The sequence below is a fragment of the Falco biarmicus genome, chromosome 9 (assembly GCF_023638135.1).
Source record: "Falco biarmicus isolate bFalBia1 chromosome 9, bFalBia1.pri, whole genome shotgun sequence".
NCBI classification, from domain to species: domain Eukaryota; kingdom Metazoa; phylum Chordata; class Aves; order Falconiformes; family Falconidae; genus Falco; species Falco biarmicus.
The window spans coordinates 2950296-2977224 of NC_079296.1; the positions used below are offsets into that span (position 1 = coordinate 2950296).

Sequence of the window (26929 nt, forward strand, 5' to 3'; positions counted from 1 at the left end):
AGCTCGCCCGCGGCCCGGATACGGCGACACCGCGACACGGCAGGGCGGCGGGCCCGGCGGCAACAAGCGCCTACAGAAACGTGCTCGGAAGTCACAGAGGGGCCTGCGGCGCCGGGCCTGGCGTCCCGGTGGGGCACTGCTGGCCCGGGGCGGCGTGTGCTCCGGAGCGCGGCGGCAGCGGCCCCGCCCGGCAGCTCCCACGGCAGCGGCCACACCGCCTTCCTCCCGGCACCGGAGCGTCGGGATCACAGCGCCTGGGCGGTTTACAGATCTCTTGCAAAAAAACCGGTTATTTGCACCAAAAAAGTTTATTTATATCTCTCTCACATTTTAAGTAAAATATCTGCTTTTACCAAAATAGGATATACAGGCACATGGCTGTAAAATAACTTTCAACCAATTCACTATAAAATTACTTTGGGTAATAAATAATCTGATTCTCAGGCAGAGCCCTCGGGGCCTGCGCCCCAGCCCTGGCGCCTCCCGCCTGCTCCCCGCATCCCTCCCGCCAGCGCAGAACAACTTGTGGTTCCCAGCCTCCCAAGGCCAAATCCTGCTCCTGAACCAGGCACCGACAACTGACAGTGGTGACAAACACATGCCGAAAGGAACCTGCTAAGTCAGTAGGGCAGACACAACAGGGTTTCACCCTGGCAGGAACCGCTGCTGGTGGTGGACCTGGTAAGATCCGCACTGCTCAGGGGCTCCTCCGGGCCAGCAAGGTGCAGTGAAATCTGCTCTCAACCCAGATGAAACCAGGCTCTTTCAGCTGGGATAGTTGATACGAATTCAGAGATGCTCCTTAATCCCCCGAAAGATTTGTCAGATTCTGAAATCTTGAACTAAATCTCCGTCTTGACAGAGCAATGGTTTGGAGGGGGCAGGACAAAAAGTTTACTTTCACTCCTAAATATAAAAGGAGAGACACATGTCCAATGCGTTCCTCCCCTGCTCTGTTTGTGGACATCCAGATGTTCAACACATTGGTCACAGAAACAGTATTGCTCTAAGAGTCAGAGATATTAAAAATGTAAGGGAGCCACCTCAGGAATGTATAATCTCTCTGCTCTGGAGATCTTCACCCTTGTCCTCTGTGCCAGTATCCCTCACACAGAGGCTGACTGCAGCGACTCTAAGGTTACCAAGTTGCACAAAGCAGCTTTCAGCTGTATATTAGATTTCCCCCCTGCCTAGTTCGTAACATTACCCTTGCTGTTACTGCCTGCAGAGCTCCATCAGTCCCCGGGAGCTGCTGCAGCCACCACAGATCAGCTACTGACACGAAGCAGCCATTTCCCATGGAACGGGCTGGACTAAATGAGGGCTCTGCCACTGCTATCGTTGGTGGTCTGTAGTCAGAACAGTTGCTGAAGAATCTAACATCAATAAAGATTTTAAAAGAAGCCTCAAGACAAAAAATTTGTTCAGACAGATTCCAAGCTTTTTAGCTTTCAAGAAAAAGCAGACTTGAAGCACAGCATGAAGTTACAGCACAAGGAAGGCAGCGGGGCAGGGGAGGTGCTTCACAATAGCATGCCAGGGACGAATCTCAGAGCGGCACTTCCATCCCGTCCTTGGAGAAGCCTGACCAAAGCTACTGAAGCTGTAGCTTTTGAAGATGATTATTCAAAGCCTAATTTCCTGTCTCCCCCATCTATTTCTTATGATCCTTAAAAGACATCTCTGCACATCTCCCTGGGGAATAGTCTTGAAGGGTTTAGTAAGTCACCACTTGACAGTTATTATTCTGATGAAATACCCAAATAAACTGTCCTGAAATTTCTCAAGAAAACACTCCGGGGATCAAGTCCAGTTTGCACAGCTCACAGAAGTTAGTGCTCCATTTAGCCTGCGCATGAAGCAAAATGACACATCACATCCCAACAGTAATTAAAAACCAGAGCATTAAAGACTCATAACCCTGTATTCCCCTGTCATTGTTATTTTGAGAAGTCAAAGGCGAATAAACAGAAGACAACAGCAGTAACTTTGGCTAGATGTTCTCCAGCCAGTTTGAACGGGAATACAGAGGTGCCTACTGCGAGAGGAGGATTCGTTTGAACATACCACGTGCAGTAAGCAGGGAGCTTGGCAGCAGTAGTCCAGTAAGGACACATTCAGTCCAGTTCACATTCTTCTCTTGATGTATTACATACACAATTTACCGCTTGAATTCAGTATTGCCTGGTGGTGGCAAGTCATCTCTGCTAACATAAGCAATAAAGATATATGGAGAAAGGGAAAACGAGACAAGAGGGGAGGCATTAGGCCTGAGAAGAAAAGGAATTTGCTCTCTTCTCACTTAAAAATGGTTCAGTCTTTGCTTCACTTCCACACTGAGGACTGCTAGATACATAAACCGAATTGTTCTTCAATACATACAAGCATACATCAAGAAGGTACCTACGACCACAGCACACAGTAGCACAAGTTTAGAATGACTTAAGTTCAAACAAGACAAGCTTTTACTTGGAGGGGGAAATATCAGTATTTTCATCTTGAACGCAGTTGCTTTGGGTAGGAGGGGAGGGGGCTGGCTCAAAATCCAAGACCAGATACTCATCTCATCTACAGCTAGAGCAGACTGAGGGTATCAGCCTTCTGGTTACAAAGTACAATTTCATACTCCTACCCACAAAACAGGAGTTAAATCTTTATCTTCGCATATCCCTGCCAGCAGCATACCTTCTGAACAAAAGGTCAGTAGGCAAGAAGAGAATGAGGGACCTCAAGAATGAATTTTTGACTTGGACAGTCATCGCTTGTAAGTTCAACCTCTGAACTAATTTTCATGGCCTTATATTCTCCTCCTACATTCCAGCTTCAGGTTTTTGTTTTATTTTTTTTACGTGCATTCTCCTCTGATTAGATCTACCTTGGTAACAAGCAAACAGAACCTCTTTTTAGGGCTGCAAAGTGGATTAGAAGCCTCACAGATCATAAGCAAGGACTCCTCGCTTCAGCCCAGCTAAAATGAAGACTGGGTCTGCCAAGGCTTTCCCAGTCAGTTAACAAGCAACGTCCCACAGAGGTTCTCCAGCCCACACTTATGGAATCACCATCACTGCTAAACTTAGAAGTAGCATACTCTTCTCCAGATAATATGGAACCAAAATGAGAATCGCTTCATCAAAGCAAAAGCTAAAACAAAACAAAAGCATTTGGATGAAAGGCAGTGAGCTGGGGAAAACTAAATTCCCTTTTCCATGCAAGTTGAACGCTGCATGTGGAAGGACAGCAGCAGCCAGGGTAACAGATAACCTGTTTCTTGCCGCTGCATTAAAGGCTTTCTGTATATTCAGCTTCTACATGCAATCCCATATTTTAATAACTGAGGACCTCCTACCAGAAAGAAAGATCATCAGCTTCACAGTTAAGAATATATGAATCACTGTAATACATACAGGAGAACTCATTCCCCTGGCTAACTAAGGTCTCCTGTACCTGCAATCAATTATGAGTGACTTGAAGGTCCAAGCATAAGGCCCTGGAAACAGCCAATTACAATGGCAGAAGAGCCATAACCTTTACTACAACCACAGATGGTCTGCAACACCTCGTGGAATGCACCCAAAATGGCGTATGTGTGTATATATAAATTTTGTATGTAGACATTGTAGTGTTTCATTCTTTTTAATACATATACAAGTACCTATACATATATACATATTTACAATTTACACCAGCCAGTAGATGTATGTGTATTGTACATATACACACAAACGCCTAGAATACACATGCACACACACAAACACACACTCTTTAAAATGAACTCCACATCCCAGGTAATGAAGTCCTGCCATAGTCCAAAGAGCAGCACCAAGTGGTGGGGGGCTCAATATATACCAGCGCCAAGACTGCTTAGAACAAACACTAGCATTCATAGAATTTTTTACACTTGGGAAATTAAAGAATGGATGGCATAAGCTTCAGCCCAGCTACAAAGAACCTTCATGCAAACTTCCCACCTACACTCCAGCAATTCTTGCTGTTCCATACTGTGCTCTCCTCAGCTGAATGGGGTCCACCAGTGCTGACCTGCTGCCCTTCACTATTCTGGCTGACTAGATCATATACTTTGTATGATGGCATTGCAAACAGGCCTACTGTGACACTATGGTAGTCACCAAGTTCTACATTTTTTCCACCTGAAAACAGAGGCATGGCTGGTGTTCAACATAGAAGCACTGATTAGACTCGTCCTTTCACTTCTTTTCTAGCAGCCCATGGGAGAGTGACAACAGACTTTTCCATTTAACAGTTTAAAATATTTTTGTTTCCTTCTCCTTGCTCACACCTTCGCTGTCAGGAGTTGCAGAGCTAGAGGACCTTTTGCAAGGAAGGCAGTACAGTCCAAATGAGTCTGCAAGCACTTTTCCCAGCAGTCAGAATAAGCCTTTACAGAGGCTGCTGTACTCCTTAACATACCCAGACTCAGCATTATGGGCTGAGGGAGCCAGTAGCACTCCCACATGTAATTATGGCTCCTCAGTTTCACTGGTTCAAAGATAGGACTGAGATGCAATGGTGGGCATGCAAAAAATTTAACAGGGCTTTACGGTAGCACCCACTTTGTTTAACCTGCAAGAGGAGTGTCAGCATCTCTCTTAGGGCACTGGGATCCATCGCAGATGGGTCAGATAAAGGGCTTATATTCAGCACCCTATGGGACATTCTTTCAGCTCCTGTCAGGGACTGGTAACACTGTGGGAGCCACACATTCCATCCACACACAGAAAGGAGGGATAACGCTAGCTGCAAATGTAAGAATTTCTATCTGGTACCTCAAAATGAAGAACACCCCCTCCTCCTGGAAAATTGCGGCAGCAATACAAATGGCAAGATGACCCATATTACAGCGAGAGATGGCGGCTAGCTTTCTTAGCTGTGTAATTTGTTAATCTGCTAACTGTCTGCCCAATCAGGCAGAGTGGAAATTGTGTCCTTGGCCAACAGTACAGATTTCTTACATAAAATCGCTGCATTCAATTTATAGGGAGCATTAAGTATCTTTACAAGTTCACTTCAAACCCACTGCTCCAAATGCAACTTCATTGTCCACAGTTTTGTCTACTCACTTGCCTAAGACTGAAAAAATATATTTGTTATGAAGGACTCTGTTTTATTGCTATTGTTGGTTTGTACTGTGTGGTTCCATCCTTACCATTTAAAATCCAGACTCTTTGGGGATAAAATACTGTTTTTCTATTGATTTTTTCCAATTTCTTAAAATTGTATAAAAATAAAGGATTTCCACAAATGTGGGCTAAAGGTAACCAATAGTACTTCTATGCTTAGGATCAGCTGCTGGAAATGTGGTTGCTAGCCACAAGACCAGAAATAAACCTCTAGTGATTCTTTACCATTTAAAAGACATGAAAACCTCTGCTTATAAAATTGACCCCATACAGAATGGAACAGCTAAACTAACAGCTGTTTATTATTACTTTTTAAAATAATGGTCCTAAATTTAAAAATAAAATCAAGTACTTCCTTTTATGATTTTCACATTATAAAACTGCACCATTCAAAATCTGTGGCCAGGGAATCCCCTTTGCAGTAAGACAGTTTCTTTTAATAGTCATCGAGGGTGTTTTCCAGGAAAACATTCCTAACATCCAGTATGGAAGCCAGCTCCAAAATGTGCTTTTGGAGGTGAGGGTTCTCCACCGTTTCATCTCGTGGCAGCTGAGGATAAGATTCTGGATAATTTCGAGTCTCCTGCTAGATGACAGTGAAAACAAAGAGCATCAGACATTCATTTATTTTTTACACTCTTTATGAAGAAGACTGCAAAAGGCCAATTTCACCTAAGAGGTACCCTAATCCATTTAGCATGCCATATAGACTGAAAATATTCTAGCATTTTCAGTTTTCTCTTTCTTTTTTTGACTCAGAGATGGTCATAGTGGCAATAAAAACGCCCGTTCATCTAAGATGGGTAATAATAGCAAAAAACCAGGAAAAACACCAAAAAATAGATAAAAAGACTTCACATATACTTACCTGATAGGCTGGAGTTGATTTCTTGAAATTACAGACATGTAAGCATCTCCAGTGGGAGATTCATCTCATCCTAAAACAAATATCTAAGACACTGGGGGCAAATCCCTCCCCACTAACAGAAGACCTGCTTCTTTTCCCTGACACCAGAGAAGCCTAGGTAGCTAACTTAGGTTTGGAAAGCTACTAGATGTCTGCAGTTAGACAAGGTGAATACTGTACCTTTCTGTGCTTCAACTGTCATTTTTTTCTGTAGTGTTTAAAATGGAGCAGGCAGTTTATATGCCAGTGCTCACATATATAAAATGGTGTAGATCCAGAAGCCTACTTCATTGTTGGCACAGCATTAACCAACAGGGAGGGAAAATAACCATTTTCCTGTTTAACTTATTCATTTACACTTCAAAGACCTTTCAAAATCCATTCACACTAGAATACTTGCAGCAGTAACGTTCCACTCCTCCCCACTTCCTCTTATATTCTTGTTCTACACCTTTTTAGTTGTGTAGAAATAATAATCTTGAATTAAGAGGAATTTTTCTAGCTGACAAGGCTGTTCAGGGTGACATAAATGAATTAGAGCGTGTCTGCTACTTATGTAGAGGAATAAGGCTTCAGCAAGTCAAAGGCTTCATATGCCTTTGGAGAGATACAAAGGCACAGATTCAATACAAGCGGTAGGCATTAGCATGTGAGCATCAGTTATCTTCCTGAAGTCACAGTGATATGCTTAGCCCTAAAACCCTTCCATCCCGAGGCACTGCAGTTCTGTATGCACTGGATTGTCGTTCTCACAAAGGGACAGATATCCCTGCATACCCGGAAAATTTTGTGCATCCTCATAGTAGCAGAACAGAAGATAAATCTTGTTAGAAGCAAGCGAAGGAATTCATCCCCAAAAAACTGAAGAAAGGACTGATCTGTAGTGAAGGCAAAGAAAACTCAGTTTAGAGAGGCCTAATAAATAAATAAATAAACAAATACATTTTTAAAAAATCAACTTAGGGGAAACAGCTATGAATTCCTGTGCATTCCCCTTATTCACTATTCTGTCCCTTGGAAAGGCTGAGCAAGAAACCCCAGCATCTGCTGAAGTAGCATGCTAAGGTTCAGTTGTGGATTAGTAGGCACGTACCTATGGATCGGGAGTGGGTCAGCAGCTGGGCAATATCTCGGTTGATTTTTCTAAGGTAATCTTGACACTTCTCCCACAATCCTCTGCGCATGCTTGATAATCCAGAGACAAATAGGAATGCCATTAAAGGATTGTTCAGAAAGAGTGTGAAGAGGCTACCCCGCTGAGACTGATCTAAAAAAAAAAAAAAATTTAAAAAAAAAATCAATAGACAGGGAGATACATTTGGCACATGAAGCCAAAAAAGCTGTCCCTGCCACAGAATGAAGTTGCTCACCCACTAAATTCTGTAACAGAGGAACTACTCCTTTGTGTTAGTTACATCTTCTCTCCTCTTTTGGCAGATCTGTTCTCAAGATGATGCACTGACTAGCAATAAAGGCTTACCGGAGATGTGCATTAACACCAAGAGAAATGAGATTTTCTTGTGAATTTTGGGAGGCCTGTCTTCATTTTGAGCATAAAACTTGAACACAAAAACCATAACTGAAACAACTGGTAGAAGATACTGGTTATAAATCCTAAAGAGGAGTATTAAACAAGGACATTCTTATTCCATTAAAAAAGACCAGGCAGTTGAACCTATACACCACAACCCCCAAGTCTACACAGTTGCCCTTTTGTTGGGCACCACAATATCCTAAAGCCTAATTACTCCATGATACACAGCGTCCAAGATTCATCTTAGTCAACTGGGAAGTCAAAAAGAAAGGCAATACCCGTACGATCATGTGCCCAAACAGTAAGGCCACTTCCTTATCAGCCTGGATTTCTGACTTGTTTTGGTGCATTTTTTTTTTCAGGACATGGGCACACAGCTTGGATGGTACGATGCCACACTGACACAGGGGCTCAGCTACGAAGTCTCTGCACAGGCTGTAGTGTAGTGTAGCACCCCTCAGAACTACAGCAAGACCTTCCTGATTGGTCCACAAACACAATATAAACATCCAGTATTTTATAAAGTTACTTCTACTTTCCAGAGTTTCTGCTTAAAGAGGATTCATTATTACAGTACTTGTCTTCTACTTCACTTTCAGCTAAATAACAGGAAGTTTCAAAACAAATTAGAAGCTTCAGCTTCTTGCACATTCTCTCATGATACTTGCCTAACATCACTTTGTGTGGCTTAAGCTAGAGCTTTGTACTTGTCTTGTGATGGATAATAACCCTAACATGGCAAATTCCAATGAGAAAGTCTGGAACTATTTATATTTTATAGTAGTCACAAGGGCCGAGGAACATCTTTCGTTCCCTGTTCCTACTACAAAAGCACGTTCCCAAGGCATACAAAGCCAATGGTTTTCCTTAACTTACCCTCCAAAATCAGAACAAGATGAGAAGGTTTTGCTCTACACCCTGCATTTAAAAGCAGATACCTTCACTGACTCTGCTCACTTTCTGGGACCAATAAAGCTACCTAAAGTCATCATCATCATCACCATCACCCCAGCACTGGGCTGGCAATTTTCTGGGTCTCCATGTAGAACAACTTTGCCTTCTAGCACTTGTTGAAGTTACTCGTAGAAATATCATCATTAGAATAAATTACTGGCCATAAACCGTAACTGAAGTTTATCACACTACTTCAGGGAACATTAATCTGATTTAGGGATTGCATAGTGATGAAAAGCTATCTCTTCCTGAAGAATCAAAGTTATATTCTTTTAGGATAGATATATGATGCAACTACAACTTGTTAGGAAATGCAGTATTACACATACCTTGTAATGCTTTTGGATATGCTGTTGGAGAAAGCAAGCACACCAATGGTTGTCCAAATAAGTTTGTGAAATTCTGTAACAGATAAGAATTTTGAAGTATTGATGGTCACTTCGCTTGCTTTTGAATATTCAGCAGGTTAAGGGTACAAACAAAGACTATTAATGACAGAGAACACACTAATGCCCATCACACAGTTCAGCATTGGCAGTAAGCCTGACAAGTTGACTTACTTATAGATCACAGCACAGTAGGAATTTAACCCATTATATTTTAAAGGAATTATAATTCTCTCATTTCACTGCTACTGATAGCACACTAATTCCATGGAGATGTGGCTTTCAGTAGTAATACATTACTTGAGGAAAAAAAAAAATCATGTTCTGCAGTAAAATTGAAAGCTATTGGTTTTCAGGTCAAAATAGATTTAGCATCTTTCCTCAATACCAGCTGAACTATCCAGTCAAAGTGATTTCTTTTCCTTTTTCTTTCTAGCAGGAGGAACTACTTCTGATGAGAAGAGCCCAGTGGACAGAAGTTTCAAGATAAATTTACTTTAAAGCAAGTATGTCATAATCTTAACATCTACTATACTGAACCCTCATTTTACAATACTCATTCCATGCACTTTCCACCAGCACCTTAAAGATTGCCTAAGTGTCCTGCTGCATAAGAATTTCTCCAGAAACCTCAAATACCACTATTGTCCAGTTTTACCAACATTTACCTGGTAACAGTCCTACTGTGTATCTGTCTGGCAGGTACAGCGATTCAAAAAGTCATTTACACAACCTCATTAGCTGTCATATGTCTCACCAAAACAGCTTTCTTGAAACTGAAGGATTGCAAAGCCACAGAAAATGTAAAGGATCATATATCTGCATCCCATCAGAGCACATGAGTGCAACACACGTGTCTGCAGGTTATATTCTTACAATTTGGCAGGTTACAAACGTGAGGTATACATCACCAGAAGTATTTGCTTGTGTAGAATCATCAAAAAGCTAATTGTTTAATTCCTTCTGGCTTCTGCTTAATTCCAATGGAACTGTCCCTTCCAGGCAGTATATTTCAATTAAATTAGTTTCACTGAATTTATTTAATCTAAATCTGCTAAATAATAAAGACTGTAATCTAGTCTAATCAAAATAAAACATCTCCCATATCTGACAGTGCTGACTAGTCCTAAAACCCCTTCTATTTCATTAAGAGCCCATGGGAGATTTATAATGCTAGATCCTAAGGTTTGGTCTTTAATGAAGAACAAAGACTATTACCACAAAGACACTAACTGCAGGCCAGACCAGTAATTAGTAAAACTGTACCATAAAGAAACATTTAAATCTCCAGAAGTCACCCCAGACATCGCCAGTTTGAAATTAATACACACTGGCAGGTTACATGTGTTCAAGTAACATATATACTTAGTATTCATGAGCCGATTCACATGTTTAATTCTGTCTTGTACCACCCGGTTACAGACCAAAGCACACTCTCCATCAGTAGAAATGACAATGCAATTAAACACAGCCTACAGCTATAAAGCCAAACCAAGGGTAACTCATATATCTCAGGAAAGGTATTACTCACTGACAGTATCTGAGATCATTCTGGACTCTGTCCCAGCAGAGGTTAAGTCAACATAGCTAGTAAGTCCTGCAAAGGGGAGAAACTACACTGTTTAGCACAGAACGCGCTCTTTGGAAGACAGCTCATGCCACTTGCTACATCTAAACTACAGATCCAGAAGGACCAGACTCTCAAGCTTCCGAGTAGCCATCTCAGCTCTTTCCTAGATCCAAAGGCCTACCATAGCCCAAGCGAAAACCAGGATTCACTCACCCACCACCTCTGCTCCTGATTTCCACAGAAAAGCGCTGTGGGCACACACGTAGCAAAGGCACAGGAGCATGTCACAGCCATGGCTGGGAGCTGAGGACCATAAGGCACACCAGGAAAACCTATCCTGCATTCTAGATGTGGATAGTAGCTCCGGGTAAGGAGTGCCCTACTTTTCAGCACATGGCCAACTCCAAAAAAGGTGAAAACATATTTTTGTTTCAAAATTGACTGGTTTTTTTTACTTTATTATTCAATTCAAGTTTCCCAACAGAAGCATTGCTGCTTTTTAAAATGCGTATCATATACATCTCCTTTCAAAAAAAGAACTATCCATCATCTCCAAAAGAAGTCACTTCACACGTAAGCTTTACTAAGCTGAGTATTTACACCACATCACTGACAAGGCCTTGCATTCTTACTGGCCAGAGTTTTGTTTTGGTTTGGTTTTCTTAAGACTTTTCATTTGACCATAATCTCAGACAACCACAGCTGCAAAAAGATACTGATTTAAAAATATTATTTTATCCACGTATACAGTGGTAACCTTCAAGAACACAACCATCTATATTTAAATGGAAGTGTTAGAAAAAATTCACAGCTTTAAGTAGATATGCTCGATTTGCAGTTATCTTCCACTTCCAGCTAAATATATAGGGGTGGAAGCTATTCAAGCGCCGCTGATCTGACAAACTGGCAAGTCACTTCCTGGCAGGACTTTCAGTCATCACCAGCTAAGCCCTCCAGAGAAGGGGAGAGGATGAGAATGCATGCAGGAGAGCAGAAACTGGCTGTAGAAAAAGATGCGTGAGCAGTTGCTGTTACTGCCAGCATTGCTAGCAGTGACATTTAAATGTCAGGATAGCTACTGTCCTATCAGAAAAGATCAGAGCAGTGATGTGGAAAAAAGTCAGTCCACTGACTTCAACTTCTCAGGCAGTTGCACAGAACCTCTTTGTTTGTGCCACTGCCTGAGTCTACAAAGCATCTCACAACACACCCAGAGGACAACCACAGGACAGCACTATCAGTATAGTCTGGTGACAAGGAACCAAGCACGTAAGAACACTCAAAATGATGACAGACAGGAATTTACAAGGGCTAGAAAATACTGACATTGAGAGCTGTGCCATCTTCCTTCACCTGAAAACAAACAAAACACCTAAACCCATCCCCACACATTTATCTGCCTAGGTGCAGTAGACTGTTTTGAGTTTTCAAACACTGAATACATTTTTTTAAATAGGGGTCCATGCGCACACACACCCCCCCTTCTCTTTTTAGACTCCTCACAGTTGTACCCACACAATTCTGATCTGGGTTGGAATTCCTAGCAGCCACTTCCATAATCCTGCCCTGAAGTACTTCCAAAACCTCACATTTCTATACTCCTTACAATACAGGCAGGGTTGGACTTCTCTCATGCCAGCTGCTCTGTGTGGTTAAGAGATGGAGCACTGGTGTATTTTACATTACTGATGGTCAGCTCACTGCAGAACAAGGACAAGAAACTAAATGGAGGTTAGTTTTCGCTTACTGTGCGCCCACAAAATCTGAAGAAAATTTAAATATCAAATTTAAATGCAATATAAAAAGCAAATTCTACCGTAAACACTTGAGTTATATTCTCATGAGAATTACAAATCTATGTGTGGGAATCAATCACCTCAAAAAGATCCTCTGCTCTAAGCTGTCCACAAAGCCCCAGTATGTCCAGAGCTGTATTTGAACTAAGGATCACCAGGAATCCCTTACTCTCTCTTACAGGGCTGATCCACTTGACATCTTTCAGCAATTCTACCAGAGAAGAAGGGAAGGGGGAGGATACGACACCAAAACCAAACCCAACCCAACCCACACTTTTTCCCCTGAAACATACACTGGAATGAATGTCAGAAAAGAGCACAGGAAAATAAGTCCCTACCAAATGCTTGTTTTCTCAGAAAGACAAGTAAATCATTCTACTAATTGTGCTTCCCTCCCTTCAAATGGGGAAGGGAATTTAATAAAAAGCAGATTTGCACTGAAATCTAGTGCGGTGCAGTTAAATGCAGTAGTATTTAAAAAGCCCTTTGAAATGCAATACAACACAATAAACCAAAAGCCCTACAGAGAGGCCAGATCATTATTTTGACTGTCAGGTAAAGGTTGCCTGGCTCAATAGAGAACTATTCTGAATCATACCGATCACTGATTTAGCACCTCTTGTTGGCCAACAAATGCCTTTAAAACAAATGACACAGACTATGGATAATGAACAAGGAACAAGTTCATCTGGCCACTAGACGTCCCTATTCCTCCTCTGAAATGCAGCTGCGAACGTTCACTTTTCTCACTGCACATAATGGAGCTATAAAAAGGAAGACATGAGGAAGTGGCACTTTCCCCAGATACAGCACATTCTTAATATCCCATTCATGAATGAATAAATGTAATGCTATCCAGATTCAGCTGGCAACTAAGATTGAAAATGCCTGCTTCTGTATTACCCGAATTGCAGATTCCCAAAGGTGATTTGGCATGGAGTAATTCTACTGTAAGTCCATAGCACCCTAGGAGGGAGGCTCATTGTCCAAGCATATACCACTCTACAGTAACACTGGATGCTAATTTGAGTCTTGTTATGTCCTTGGTTCAGATACTTTTCAGACACAGACACCCTGTGTTTTATAAGATCAGGCTCAATGCTTTGACTCCTTTCTGCTGCTTAAAAGCAACTGAGTGTTGGATGACTGGAAAAAAAAAAAGCAGATTAGTTATCTCCCTCCCACATGCACACACACCAAGATTTGTCTTTGGTATATAACAAAAATAAACCTCCCACCAGAGACCTTGGAAATCTTGAACCTTTTTTCCCTCCAGGAGGATTTATTACTTTCCAATGAGCGGCTGTTCATGTGCTTCTCCTTCTTGTTCCTATTCATAGGATCAGATCCTGACTAGCATGCACAACCTCAAAAGAAAAGAAAGACTGAATACAAACTGTTTAAAAAAATTGCCTGTTAAAAGTGTAAGCTAACTAGGGGTTGACACTGTGTCCTATCACACAAGGAGCTGCCTTCAAGAGCCTTACCTTATAGGCAACACTGTTTGAAGAGTCCACAATGATAAACAGGGGCTTTCTTGTGAAAGGGTAGAGATCTCCAGGGTGAAGACTGAAAAGAGAAAGGGACACTTCACAGAGCACTAGAAATGCTGCAAAGCTGTGAGAGTGCACAAGTTTCTCAGATACACAGCTGCCCGTGTCCAGATAAAAAGCAAGCAGATGCCCCACGTCCCATCCTCAGATTCATCCTCAGAGAGTAACTGCAAAACTAATTTGGTATTCTTTATATTATGGGCTATTGGACAGCAATAAGAGCTATTTTATCTGCTTCAGAAGTCATCCACCTTCAATTTGAAGTTTTCCCGTAATAAATAATTTACGTTACGTCACATTAATACTTTTTAAGTGTTTAAAGCATCATGTAGAGTTGCATATTCATTTCTAATTGTTCAACTTCAAGTCAATCTACATTATGATGTCCTGCACTAAAGAGTTTGAATTCCAGAGGCTTTGATACATGTTTCTCCATTAAAGACAGTTTATTCTGAATTTGCAGTTGTCACACTCATGAAGCTTACCAGTGCATCTCCTTGTAAGATTGGTTTCGCTTGTGGATAGCATCCCCATTTATAATGTCTCGGTTACTGTTTGTCAGAACACCACCAAAATCATATGGACCTACACACAGCAAAAAGAAAGCTAAAATTAGTGGAGGCAACTCACCTCTTATGGATTTAATGACTATATGAAAGCGAGGAAGCAACCAAAAATCCCAAAAAACTAAGTGAATCTGAACTACTGCAGTTGTAAGGAGTGGATGGAGGAATGTGGAGACTTTACTAACTACATATTCTATTTTATACATCTTTAGTAGTTTCAGCATCTATCAAATAGAAGCAAGCAATGCAACTTAATAACTTCTAATTTATTTATTCACAGACATAATACAAAAGATCCAAATACTGGTTCTAGTATTCTAGACTACATAGCTAAAAGACTAAACCCCATTACACATTTCATACAGGAGAATCAATACCTTTGTAAAATTACTATATGAGCTAGGATATTCCAGATCCAGAATCTGATCAAAAAATAAGACTAAATCAATCAAAAACCCTGGAGCCTCTCAGAATAGCTATAATGCTATCATCTGCAGTTATAACAGTGCAAAGAGCAGAAGAGAGAGCGCCAAGAATGAAAATGCTTTCAATACTCCTAGAAAGGACAAAACAGTTTTAACCAGATTTTGAATCTGCAGTAAAGGTTTAAGATTTCAAATACAGAATTCACAAATTTTACATGCACACAACCTGGCCATGTGTACCAAAGGTAGGCTAAAGAAATACTCTGCTAAGTTTGCACAGCTGAGCTACCCATCTAACTGTCTGATGGAAAGCAAAGATGAAAGTAATGGCTATAAAAAGTATCAAGTCCATATCAAATCCTACACAAGACGACATGTGCTAGAGATACCAGGAAACATTTCTGCCATCGGAATGGGTATGAAATGTCACTAACATTAGTAAAATAAAGTATTAGTATTTCCTCATTTTGTTGCACATTTGCAGACATTTGGTTGACCCGTATTTGGCCACCAAATGCAATTTTTTCAGGTTTGGATACATAAGACATCTTTCCATTTTAAGGGAAGCTTTGGGGATACAAAATTAGGAACAGAACATACATTAATTTAGCACTGTTACAAATGTCTCAAATGATCTGTCAAACACAAATGGCTTACAGGCAATAAACAGTGCAACTTGCAGCTGATCTCCCTTTTAATAAGGTAGAACTTTCTGGTCTGTACAGACTACGCTACCTTATTAAAAGAATGGAGTTGTAATGGAATTCATTTAATGAGCTCTTCAGATGACAGCCTGGATGCCTCTACAGTAAGGTATCAAGCTGAAACGATACATGCAGTGAAGTGGACATACCACAGGCTTTAAAGAACACAGTTTAGTTAGAACCTATCACCAAGTTGCAGCAGAAAGGAAAATGTTAAAATCATTTTCAAAAAAATCACTGCCATAATCCAAAACTGACAGGGATTTTTTTTTTTCCTTTAACATTTTCAGAGCTCTGTAAGTCATGCACTGGGATGGACAAGGCATGCATCTTATAAAGGAATGCAAGTCTCAAACAGATGAGGTGTGTACAATATTTAGGATGTTAAAAACTCTTTCCCCCCCCCCTTAAATTATATAAACAGATCTTTTGACTTCTTTACTTCAGCCAACCAGCTTTCAGCTTTTAGATTGCAGCTGCATCCAAATATTCTGCTAGGTTGCAAAGAGGAGGAGGATGAGGTGAGGGGAATTGTCAAAAATCATGAGAAGGGCTTGAATTGTCAGGTTAACAAGCGTGCAAATAGAACAGTCCCTGCAGACGCTTCAGCCCTTTTACCACCCATCCCCTGACCATATGTTCTAATAGCACTGGAAACTGGAAAGAATCACAAAGTGCCATTTAGCCATTTTATTAACTTTGTGCTGATGCATCAACTGAGCCATGTGCTCTTCAAAATTGATGAAGCTTTTAATACTTCAGATGCATCAAAAACTCAGTATGCCCTTTAAAAAGGTCTCAGGTTAACACACACTAATTAAAACTAATTAAAGGGAATCAACTATTGTTTGTGGAAAAAGAAGGCTATCTTACTAAGTAAACAGGCAAATAAAATTGACTTGACTTTTTAAAAGGAGCTTTGTGACATCTTTCTTGGTCACTTGTCCTGGAACATAAAGAGAATTCAAGCCCTGTTCATGACAGGGAGCATTCCTTTATTGTACCTTCACTATCCGAACGACCTGATGGAAACACGCCCGTGGCAGACAAGTAAATCAGCAGTACACTGTTTGCAGGCAGCTCCTGAAATTCAGATAAAGAGAAGAGTGGCAAGGGAAGAAATGTGTAAGTTTATTTTAATAGTCAATCATCACCTTCATAAACACACTGTCATTTAAGATTGTGCTACTCCAGCTTCTGGCTTCCATTCACTCTATTCTTCCTATGTGTATATACACTTCTTTTTCCCCACACAAACCTCTAGGTTGATATTAGAGGTTCAAGCAGCACTAAAAAAGCATCTGCTTCCACATAGACTCTCCTACTATCTAGCCAGATCTGAGGCTTTCCAAGACATGGAAACCAAAAGCTGCCAAGATCCATGTAGACCCTAAATCTCAAACAATTCAGGATCCTAAAGGAAGTTCTTTATTTCCAAATACTCCAGAGTCTGCAACATCTGCCTCTCTGCCTTGACCCTTCTTGGCTGGACAAGCACAACACATACACGTTTCTGTATAAACCTGTAAAAGAAATCTATTTTCCACCTTTCTAATGGGCTGTCTGCATGAGGAAACAGATGCTTTTAATTTCTGCAAAAGGCTGAGCATGCAGGCACCCAAAATTCTAAAGTAGTAAGGATGCACTTCCTTCACCTCACCAGCTGTTTCTTTACAGTTGTTTCTCGAAACAAACTGAAACTTTTTTCTTTATAGGATTCATATTCTGTTTTTACTACTAAACCCTAAATTGCTGACTTGTACAGTCATAATTAAGCATAGTGAGACCAGCAACTTCATGAAATTAAAATAAGCACAGCAACTGTATTAAGAAAAGTCCACAAAGGTATAGATTACTTACATGGAAGACAACAGTAGGTAACAAAACAGGCAGACAAAAATATAGTATGTGCAGGAGAGAGATACAATTTGAATGGGATACAGAACCGGCGACATACCACTCATGCAGTGCTTAGAAGTAACAGATTCTCAACATACTTCCCTGATTTTGGATTGTGTTTGGCACAACATGAAGTAGAAGAATATTCTTAAGATTTTTCTGTACTCCAGATCTCTTATCTCAAGAAATATTTCCCATATAATATATATACACACACAGAGAAACTAACTTCATATACGAAACACTTATTTTTTGTATATAACTGTCTGTATATATGAATATAAATTCTGTGTATATGCATGTGTACCTACATACACACAAATAAAATTACTGGGCAACATTAAATCATATGCAGCTATTACATTACATCACATTACTTAAGACTTTCTGTAGCATTGCCAAGCACCACACGATGCTGGACAACACAGGAGCTGTTCAAGCTTTGCTTTGAAGATGGCTACACTTTAGCAGTGATGTAACTGCCGTGTAACAGCAAGCTGGGTTTCTGTCTTAAGGTGCAACTTTTTTTCTTTGCCTAACAGTAACCCACAGATTTGCCTTTATTATACAGTTTACACATATCTATAATACTTCCATCCTCTCTAAAAGTTCATATTGAGTATTTTAAGAAAAGGCTTCATTATCTTGAAATATAAAAGATTATCTCAGCCACATTTTATTCAGTATCACATATAATTGTGGATATTTTTCTATTACAGAAAATTCACTGATTTCACAAACCTTAAATGATGCTGCTAAAAACGTATATAGCTGGCTAAAAGTTGGCTTATAAAGTAGATATTTATGGGGGTTTTCCCGCCTGGCTGGTTTCTCCGTGGATTCCTGTTAAAACAAACAAACAAACCCACAAAAAATCCAACAACTTTATATTACCACAGCAGTTTCACAACCCTCTAAATTTACATTTATTAGAACGTTCATCTTCACCATACTTCCCACACAAATGGTCTGCCCATGCTGCATTTCCTAGTACACAGTAAACCAAGATACACAGTATTTGAACCAGAACTTTCTATTATCCCTCATTTAAATCTCTTTCCTGAATCTTTTTTACTTTCTAAAGCATCACCTAAGAGTGAAAAAATTAATTCCTCATCTCAATTAAATAAATGAAAATCTGTGTATTTCCTTTTGCCTCCAAATAAAAATATTTTTAATGCTTTCCCTGAAGGGAGTATTTAACTTTCAGATGACTTAGCAAGCTGGTGAACTTATCTGGCTGCATGATTGCTAGAGTGAAAACAAAGGAAGGGGTAAGTGTACACAGAAAAGGACAGGCATGGCACCCCTTCAAAAGGGCCTCAGCTAGACCAACGTAAACCATTGGTGAAACGATGCCCAAATAGTTGTTTCTGCGATTCTGTCACTATTGAAGGTTTGCCAACAAGGAAAAAAAAAAGTCTGTGTGTGTGAAGACATTACTTGGATCAAACTCCACAGGTCTGAGCTTCACTAACTTCTAGGAAGAGTTACACCAGCTTTACTAGCCTGTTTTGTATACCAACAATACTGAAAGAGTACACTATTTAAAATGAAAAAACCAAACAACCCAGCTGTTAAGATCTGTTGCCAGGTTTATCACTGAAATAAAACTTACCTGCATTCCAGGTTTGTTCATTTGTGATGCTAAATTCATTGGTTCCCTTTCAAGTGCTTGTAGCATTCGGAACATATCAATTGTTAATTCACTGAACTTGACCTGCAAAGAGTCAAACAGTTTATTCTGCCAGATACGGATTAAAAAGTATTTCTTCGGAATTCTCCAGGTAAGCAATTCGACTGCATACCAGACAGACCATTTTCTGTCTCTCTAGGATCTGTCAGTGTCATCTTTGCATTTCCGAAGACCTGTGAATAACTTTTACAAGACCTTACAGAGGACAAAGTCTGTTTATTACTGGTCCACCAGGCCAGTTAACTGGAGCACGGACCCCTCCTTCACAAATTACAGATTTTCCTGGAGTGTTTACAAATCAAGTGCTGAAACCACCATGTTCTTTCAGATTTTGTCTAAATTTGTAAAGATACACAAACTATAACTTAGATACAACTCCCTTGCTTGCCTGAAAAAAAAAAAAACCTCAGAGAGAAGTCACAACGTCTGTACAACTTCACTATCATTACCATCTAAAAACCAAAACCTTGAATGTCTTTTGAAAACCCCTTCCCCTGTCGCAAATTCAGTTGCAACAAGCCTACGTGTGCCACGTGAAAGCCTAAGTCAAGCTTTTTCTAGACGTAACCCAGAGGCCTCTCATGCTTGGACATCAAGAACAATCAAATATATGAAAAAATCATTTGTATCTACTTAATTGACATGATGAATATAAGCTGTAAGAGGTCAGTACCACAGGTCTAATAGCTAACATTTCATTTTTAGCTCTTAGAAATAAGAGCCTCCTCTTCTTGCTGCCACTGCAACATCATGATCAAAATATTTTAATGTTCACCTCAACTGGAATCTCTGTTGCATGATCAGAAGGGGTGTCATGGGGGCAGGACTCTGAACTCCAAAGATACAAACCCAAGACACCAAAATTGCCTTTACCTGGTTGTTGCAGTTCCCAATAATCAGCGCATCTGCAAGAGCAAGCTGTCCCACTATCATCCCCTGCTCTAGCAACGGAGCTCCTGTTTCAGAAAGCCTGTTAGAGGTGATTACAATGGTGTTGTCGTCATTTAAAACCATGACAGGGTCTGCCTAAAAAAAGCAACCACAATAAATCAGGAATTCAAGAAGACATACAGATTTGCAGTCAGAAGATCAAAGGTCTTGTCACCTACAGTAAACATTTCATAACTTAGGCTCTTTTTTATTAATTTACCATACAGATCTTTGTATATTGGCATGCAGGCTACAGAGTAATGCCTTACCACTTGGAAAAGCAACAGCTCTTAGGGACTGCAAGCAAATACACAGTATGGTAAAAGCACGTGAAGGTACAGCAAACAGGAAAGCATACTTCCTCAAATGACATGAACTCTGCTTCAGCTTTTCTACACCTGAGGAACCAAATGTCATCAACAACCTACCTTACAAATTCACATAGAACAAACCAAACATTCCTACAGTACAGAAGAACCCTGCACTATTTTAGTTCACCTTCTCTTCCTAGAAATAAACAGCAAAGGAGACTAGAAAATGATAATGCTGCCATCCATTCCGCCAAATTTAAATAAATACTTGTGTGACATAATGACATCTTGTACAAAAGGAGGAAATTATAACACTGTTTCATTTGACAGAATAAAAAACATCTATTATCCTTGTAACAAACTTTAGAAGTTGGTCACATTACATCTGTGCTAACCTATCAGTTAACTGCCATACTTACATCATATTTTCCACTATATACTGCTTATGCATTGCCAGTGGAACAGACCAGTACTCCAACAAAAGTACACCTTGAAATACAATCAGAGCGTCAGCAAATTGTATTGGCTTCCACAACAACAGAATTGGAGTTGGCAGTCTCCAAAATATTGACCATGATAACTGCTGTGCTTTCAATTCCACCATTTTCTGAACACCAAGAGCAAAAACAATAAGGTGATCAAGTGTATCTCAGCTTCGTGCTTCAGTCTTCAACACGTTACATGACCACATCTGACTCTTCAGGCACTTTAATGGCTGTCACTGTTATGCTACTGTGAACATATTTCAATGATTGAATTGGACAGGAACGCTGTCCCTGCATGTGGCACACCTGCTTACCGCACAGAGGTGGTGATACAGAAACACTTCAGTGAACAAGTCAGAAAATTTTGCTTTTAAACTAACAACTAAGAGGGAACAGTTTTCTCACCTCAATAAATGCTGCCACTTCCTGAAGAACCAGGTTCCACTCCACCTGATCTTCAGTATTAAAACGATGAGTGTAGTCTTCAATTTCATCTGACAGCTCCTGATGTAAAAAGTTCAAAGACAGACATAGTCGCTTCTTTAACTGAGAGCTTAACAGGCAGTCAGTAACTTTACAATTTGGTTAGCTGTGCTGGCCTTTAAGAATAAATAAATAAAAAATTACTTGAGAACATATGCAGCACACTTATGACTAACATGTCAGCCAAAACGCGCTCTTTCAGGAGACAGAACGCCAATGTTACACTGAGTTTTGGCAATGCAAAGTGTCTTTTAAGTAGGTCCAAACGCAGAGAATTTCTGGAGTTAAGTATAACTATCCCACTCATGTACAGCTATGTCACTGGTTATTACCATTAAGCTACAGATACCAAGGATTCACATTTCAGCTTACAAGTAACTTTAAATACACTGAGGAAGTGAATGGTATGGCTTTTTTAGCTGCTACTAAGCTAAGCTAGCAGTTCAAGTAAGCTTAGACATAAAGACAGTAATGCAACCTACACAAAACTGTCAATACCAGAAGCTGCTTGCAGCAAGGTTGTTAGAAGGGTTTGGGAAGCATATGCTGTCAGGAGAAGCACCACAGAAGATCTTGAGTTGGAAGGGACCCATAAGGATTGTCGAGTCCAACTCCCTGCTCCTCACAGGACCACCTAACACTAAACCAAACGTACGCCCGCTCCCTGCCATCCTCAGGCTCAGGTGCTTTGGGCTACAGCTGCCAGTTCATACTGGGAAGAGGGCAGGGGTACCTCTGTTGTAGTCAAAGAATACTTCCCTAGCCAGGCTGCAGCTATTGGAATAGTTTCACTTGGTGAAGCTCAAATCATTTGAGCTTCAAGTATCTTTATCACATGTCTGATTCACAGAAGATATTCACTATGACGGATGTCAGGTATACTAGAAAAGCAATGATCCAACATTGGCCTGTACTCTTTATTTGCTGTAACTAAAGAATTGTGTTTATAGGCATTCAGTCTACTCCCACAGCAGAGGCATATGCAGATCCAGCCTCCACAGTTTCATAGTAAGATCTATATCATTTAGCAAGGTTTAATTTTGATGGGTCTCTGGAAGGTGCAGAATGTATCGGGGATGTGTTCTAGACACGGGACAGAGCAACAGCAGTTTGGAAGGGAAGAGAAATAAGCGCAGTATCAAGCTAGGAGACACTGCCTTTCCAAGCAACAGCGTGTCATGAAGACTTGGTGAAGGGGATTCCACTGATATCTTAAATCCACTACAGGAATGAAGACATACTCAGAGTTATCAGATCATCCCCACGTTTTCAGATGAATAACAAGCATCTTAAGAGTTTATTCCTAACTAACCACATAAATTTGGAAAGTTTTTCTCCAGACAAATGTTCCCATCATACTGGATCTTTCCAAAGCTTTACTTCCTTCTGTGGCATCCAACAGCACAATGAATAAAATGAGGCAGAAAAAACAAAGGCTATGCTGCAGTAGCAGCTAACATCATAGATCTAATGAGTGGTATTTCAACTAAAATAGACTTTATTATGGATTCCTTAACTAGCAGAAAAGTCCTGAATAACCAGCAACCTCCCACCCCTTAGCACCTTTATCCTCATTTTGACATACCTTTACAAGGTCCTTTACAACATCCATTTTGTTGAGCAAGAGACAAACCACTATAAACCTTGCATAGTAACGCAGCTTCTTAACCACTAATTCAGGCCTAAACACAACAACAAAAACACCACAGCCAAATTTGAGATTAAAATAGAACATAGGTATGCAACAGGGGTAAGGGAGAAGAGGAATTTAAGACCAGAGCAAGGCTGAACACTCTGCAGATTAAGAGTTCTAACTGAATTCACAAGGAGATCAATAGCTGCCTGGCTGCTTAGAGGTTTATTAAAACTGAGTACAGAGACACAAAACACACATCAAGAAAGCCACAGCCTCCCCCTTCCCCCCAGTCTCCTCACATGAGAACAGGCATGGGAGTCAGATATAATCACTGGCTCTTCAAACTTTTTGAGAGTTCACAGGCACTATCTGACCCACTGCACCACATGATACACTCACAGCTGGCTCAGGGCTCACCCACCTGGGACAACTCAGAGATCAGCAAGTCAGCATAACCTATAATTACCCATCCATTTCTAAAATCTTCTGACAGCATCTAGAAACATGCTTGCTCAATCCTATCTTGTCTGAAACAGCTCAAGCACTCAGACTGAAACTTAGAGATTTTTAAAAGAGAAGATAATAGGATCAACAGGTATCAGCACAGAGCAAGGAAACTTCCATCTTTTTGTGGCACACAGGTGCATTTAGACATCAGCAAGACTACAGACATGCAATTAGTTTAAGTCTAGAGATCCTTGAATGCTTGCCAGGAAACTCCCTAACCAACCTCCTGCATTCATCTTGATTATGACTTCAAATCATTTCTTCTTTAACTATACTTTAATGAAAGAACCGTGGTTTACTGGCTAGAATGTAAGATCAGGATCCAGAACTGAGTTCTCTACCTATTCTTATTTATAGCGATGTTCTTGGCAGGCAGCACATTTTCTGCACTGCCACAACACAGCCCTGCTTTGAGTGTACCTTTCTCAGTATAGTGTCTTAAAAGGAAGATGTTATGCCTCTTGAAGCTCTTGGACCTTGTCCCAGTCAGTTACAGAGGGTTGTTGTACTGCAGTACTAACTGACGTTCCCCTGAAAAGCCTGATTAGAATCAAACAGGTTCCTCTGCTTTAGCCCAACTGACCTATCTTCAGCCACAGCTTACTAGGTCCCAGCACTGATACTGCTCAGGACATAAAATGACAAAGCTTTGGGGCTAGTAGCTTGCTAGCCAGGACCAGATAATAGAATATTCCTCCAGTCATACAGTAAAACTCTGATTTATACTGAGTTTTTTAATCATGACAGGAGAATTAAAAGTAACTTCCTTCTACAACACTGATTTTGTCCCAGTTTTGCTCCTACAGTTGATAATTATTTTGCTACTTTCATACACATTTCTAGTCTTTAAAAAACAAGGGCATTCATTCAGACATACCTGTCTTCTTTGTTGACTTGGGAGTAGTATGACCTCTGCCTAATTGCTGAATAGAAGGAGAAAGCTTCATTGAGATAGCTGGTTTCTGAAGTGCGCAAGCTGCAGAGGAAAAATCAGATTAGCTCACAGCTTCAGCTGGAAATCCATGCCAAACCCTCCCTTGCTGCCCCCTCAACCATCTTGCGCATCAATGGCAAAACTCACTCCGCAAGTAACATCATATGAAAGCCAGACTCTCATTCTTTGTGCCTGCTGGGAAGACAGATTTCAGAGCCTGGATTCCATTTCAAGCAACAATCAAATCTGCCCATCTTGTACCCATATGTACAGGTGACAGGTTAATTGAAGAGTTTAAATGAACATTAAGCTCCCAAACTTGTAAATCATGCTTTTGCACTAGAGTCAAATAAATGCAGCACACACGAAAGACTTAGAAACACTTTTGAGGTAGGAGATGAGTCCCTAGTATCAACATGACTAGCAATGTGGCATTGGGCTCACGGGTGCCTTTCTCTGCAGCACCCCTGTGCAGTCCCAAGGGCCTTCTCATTCAGGAACAGGCATCATGACTCAACTGATACATTCATTTCTCCTGACTGAGTATCCAAGTGCTTGGCATGGAGCTGCAACTAACACTGCATTCGCCTTCTGAATCCTTTTCTGTGCTTACTTACTAATAATGGTAATAGAGCTGCCCAATCTTGGAAGCAATTTCCCCAATTTGCCACCGCTTCAACCCATACCGATTGTCCAATACTTGTCTATTTTGCAAGAGAGAAAAGAAAGATTAAAAGGCATTCCAGAATTTCTCAGAACATCACACCAGACAAGATAAAGTGCCATCATAGGGCCAAATTCAGCTTTCATGACCAGTGTAGCACTCCCAGTAGCACTCCCCTCACAGAGCAAACAGCACTGCATACACACACCAGAACAAGGACCATTTATCTTGCATAAGCTTGCAAGAGCTAGATAGAAGTATGTTGCACAAAATACACACAACAAAAGGTCACAACGTCCCAGGAGAACGCCCAGACTGCGCAGCCAACTTAAGGTGTGAAGGATCAGAGCCCACGCTGCAGCAAGATGCTTCACACCATTCCAGATGGGTTCTGCACTGCAGAAGCCATCATCCCAGCTTCTCTTTGGTAATACATTAAAGCAACATGCATTCAAGTAGAGCAAAAGGTTTTGTTAAAAAAGTCACCCTAAAAACTCTGCAACATTTTAATTCATTAGACTGAGCACTCTGGGACGTGACTATTCCCTCCCTTCGTGCTTTAATAACACAGTGAATTCTCAATCTTAACTAGGAGCCCTACACATAGGAGAGATTAAAGTTAACACTTAAATCCACAGAACATGTCTGCCTACAACATTCCCTTACCGATGTTGCTGTTGAAACTTCCAGAGTTTGGTGTAAACATCAAATGTTCTCCCAAAATAGGATTGCCACTGCTTTTGCCCATACTGAGGTAAATCTCTGCAACAGACAAGTAACAAACATGGAGTTAGGGAGCAGATTTCAGTCAGCCCAGCGTGACAGCAGCGTATTTGTGTCAGTGTCAGAATAGCTTTGCTCAGAATTGACTGAAATGCTTTAGAACTGCCTGCACCCAGAACTACAAGCACAGTGATTCCTGTAGTTTCTCAAAACCTGTTGTTACTGGAATCTGCAAGGGAATCCTGTTTAGCCTGTAGGAAGTACATATATCAAGATCTGACCATAGTATCCCTGAAAGCATGCCACAAGCCAGACAGCATATTAATTTAAGATATATACAAGAAAATACTGCATATGCATATATATGAGAAAGAAGCATGTATTGGGGAGAGGAAGAAATTCTTCAGTGCTGTCTCCTAATTATCGCTTCCAACTTTCAGCCAAATTCTCTAGGCACTTTTCAAATGCAAGAGGATTGAAGTTATCAGTGTTAGTAAAAGTCCCATGCATTTTGCAAATCTTCCAAGTGATTGCCTACATTTAATCACTGGGGACACAGACAGCTAATGTCTTAAACTGCCTGAGCGAGCCCTGCAGGTTCCATACAAAGAAAGGACAATGCTGCAACATCAAACTGAAGGTGCGCAGCTTAACCATAAGCGACTGAAGGTGTGCAGCTTAACCATAAGCTTTTGAAGTAAAACTTTCCCTACTAAGACAGTAACACAACCCTCAAATGCAAGAACAGCAGAATTATTCCAGTTTTTCTAGTGTCCACTGCCAGTCAATCTCCACAATCTTTAGTGTCCTACCCGAGAGGGCTTGTCCAGCTGCAGACGGACAATCCCCCCCTGCACAGACCCTAACGAAAGGCTGACTCTCCCTCCGCAAAAGATTCAACAAGATGGGTCCTGTCCAACAGCTTCCACACAGGTGGACATTCACTTCTAAGTTATGAAACATGTGTGTATTTATATGGTATTCATTATGAACATGTGACACACTGTACACATGATCCTGTTCTCTTCAGACATGCCTGGGATTCTGGAATGCCTACTCCAACATGCGGAATGGTAGCAGATGGAAGCAGTGCTCTCCATGAGCAAGTTAACATGACTCAAGTGACTA

At 40.7% G+C, this 26929-nt stretch overlaps 1 protein-coding gene across 11 annotated transcripts in view; it reads right to left on the reverse strand.

Moving 5' to 3' along the window:
• Nucleotides 1-249: 249 nt before the first annotated feature.
• SCAI (suppressor of cancer cell invasion) overlaps nucleotides 250-26929 on the reverse strand; it is a 49144-nt gene continuing 22464 nt past the window's right edge. For 9 of the 11 annotated variants that reach the window (XM_056351492.1, XM_056351490.1, XM_056351486.1 and 6 more), the window contains 15 exons: nucleotides 25745-25840; nucleotides 25032-25118; nucleotides 24358-24456; nucleotides 22923-23019; nucleotides 21260-21358; nucleotides 20002-20154; nucleotides 19051-19152; nucleotides 18174-18275; nucleotides 16538-16616; nucleotides 14324-14423; nucleotides 13773-13854; nucleotides 8863-8935; nucleotides 7139-7312; nucleotides 6823-6923; nucleotides 251-5724 (listed from right to left, as the gene is read on the reverse strand). In XM_056351492.1, coding sequence (XP_056207467.1) covers nucleotides 5575-5724; nucleotides 6823-6923; nucleotides 7139-7312; nucleotides 8863-8935; nucleotides 13773-13854; nucleotides 14324-14423; nucleotides 16538-16616; nucleotides 18174-18275; nucleotides 19051-19152; nucleotides 20002-20154; nucleotides 21260-21358; nucleotides 22923-23019; nucleotides 24358-24456; nucleotides 25032-25118; nucleotides 25745-25840 — 1594 coding nt within the window. In that variant the 3' untranslated portion in view covers nucleotides 251-5574. Of the gene's footprint in view, nucleotides 5725-6822; nucleotides 6924-7138; nucleotides 7313-8862; nucleotides 8936-13772; nucleotides 13855-14323; nucleotides 14424-16537; nucleotides 16617-18173; nucleotides 18276-19050; nucleotides 19153-20001; nucleotides 20155-21259; nucleotides 21359-22922; nucleotides 23020-24357; nucleotides 24457-25031; nucleotides 25119-25744; nucleotides 25841-26929 lie in introns of all 11 variants that reach the window. The other 2 variants (XM_056351488.1, XM_056351487.1) reach the window with 1 other exon arrangement.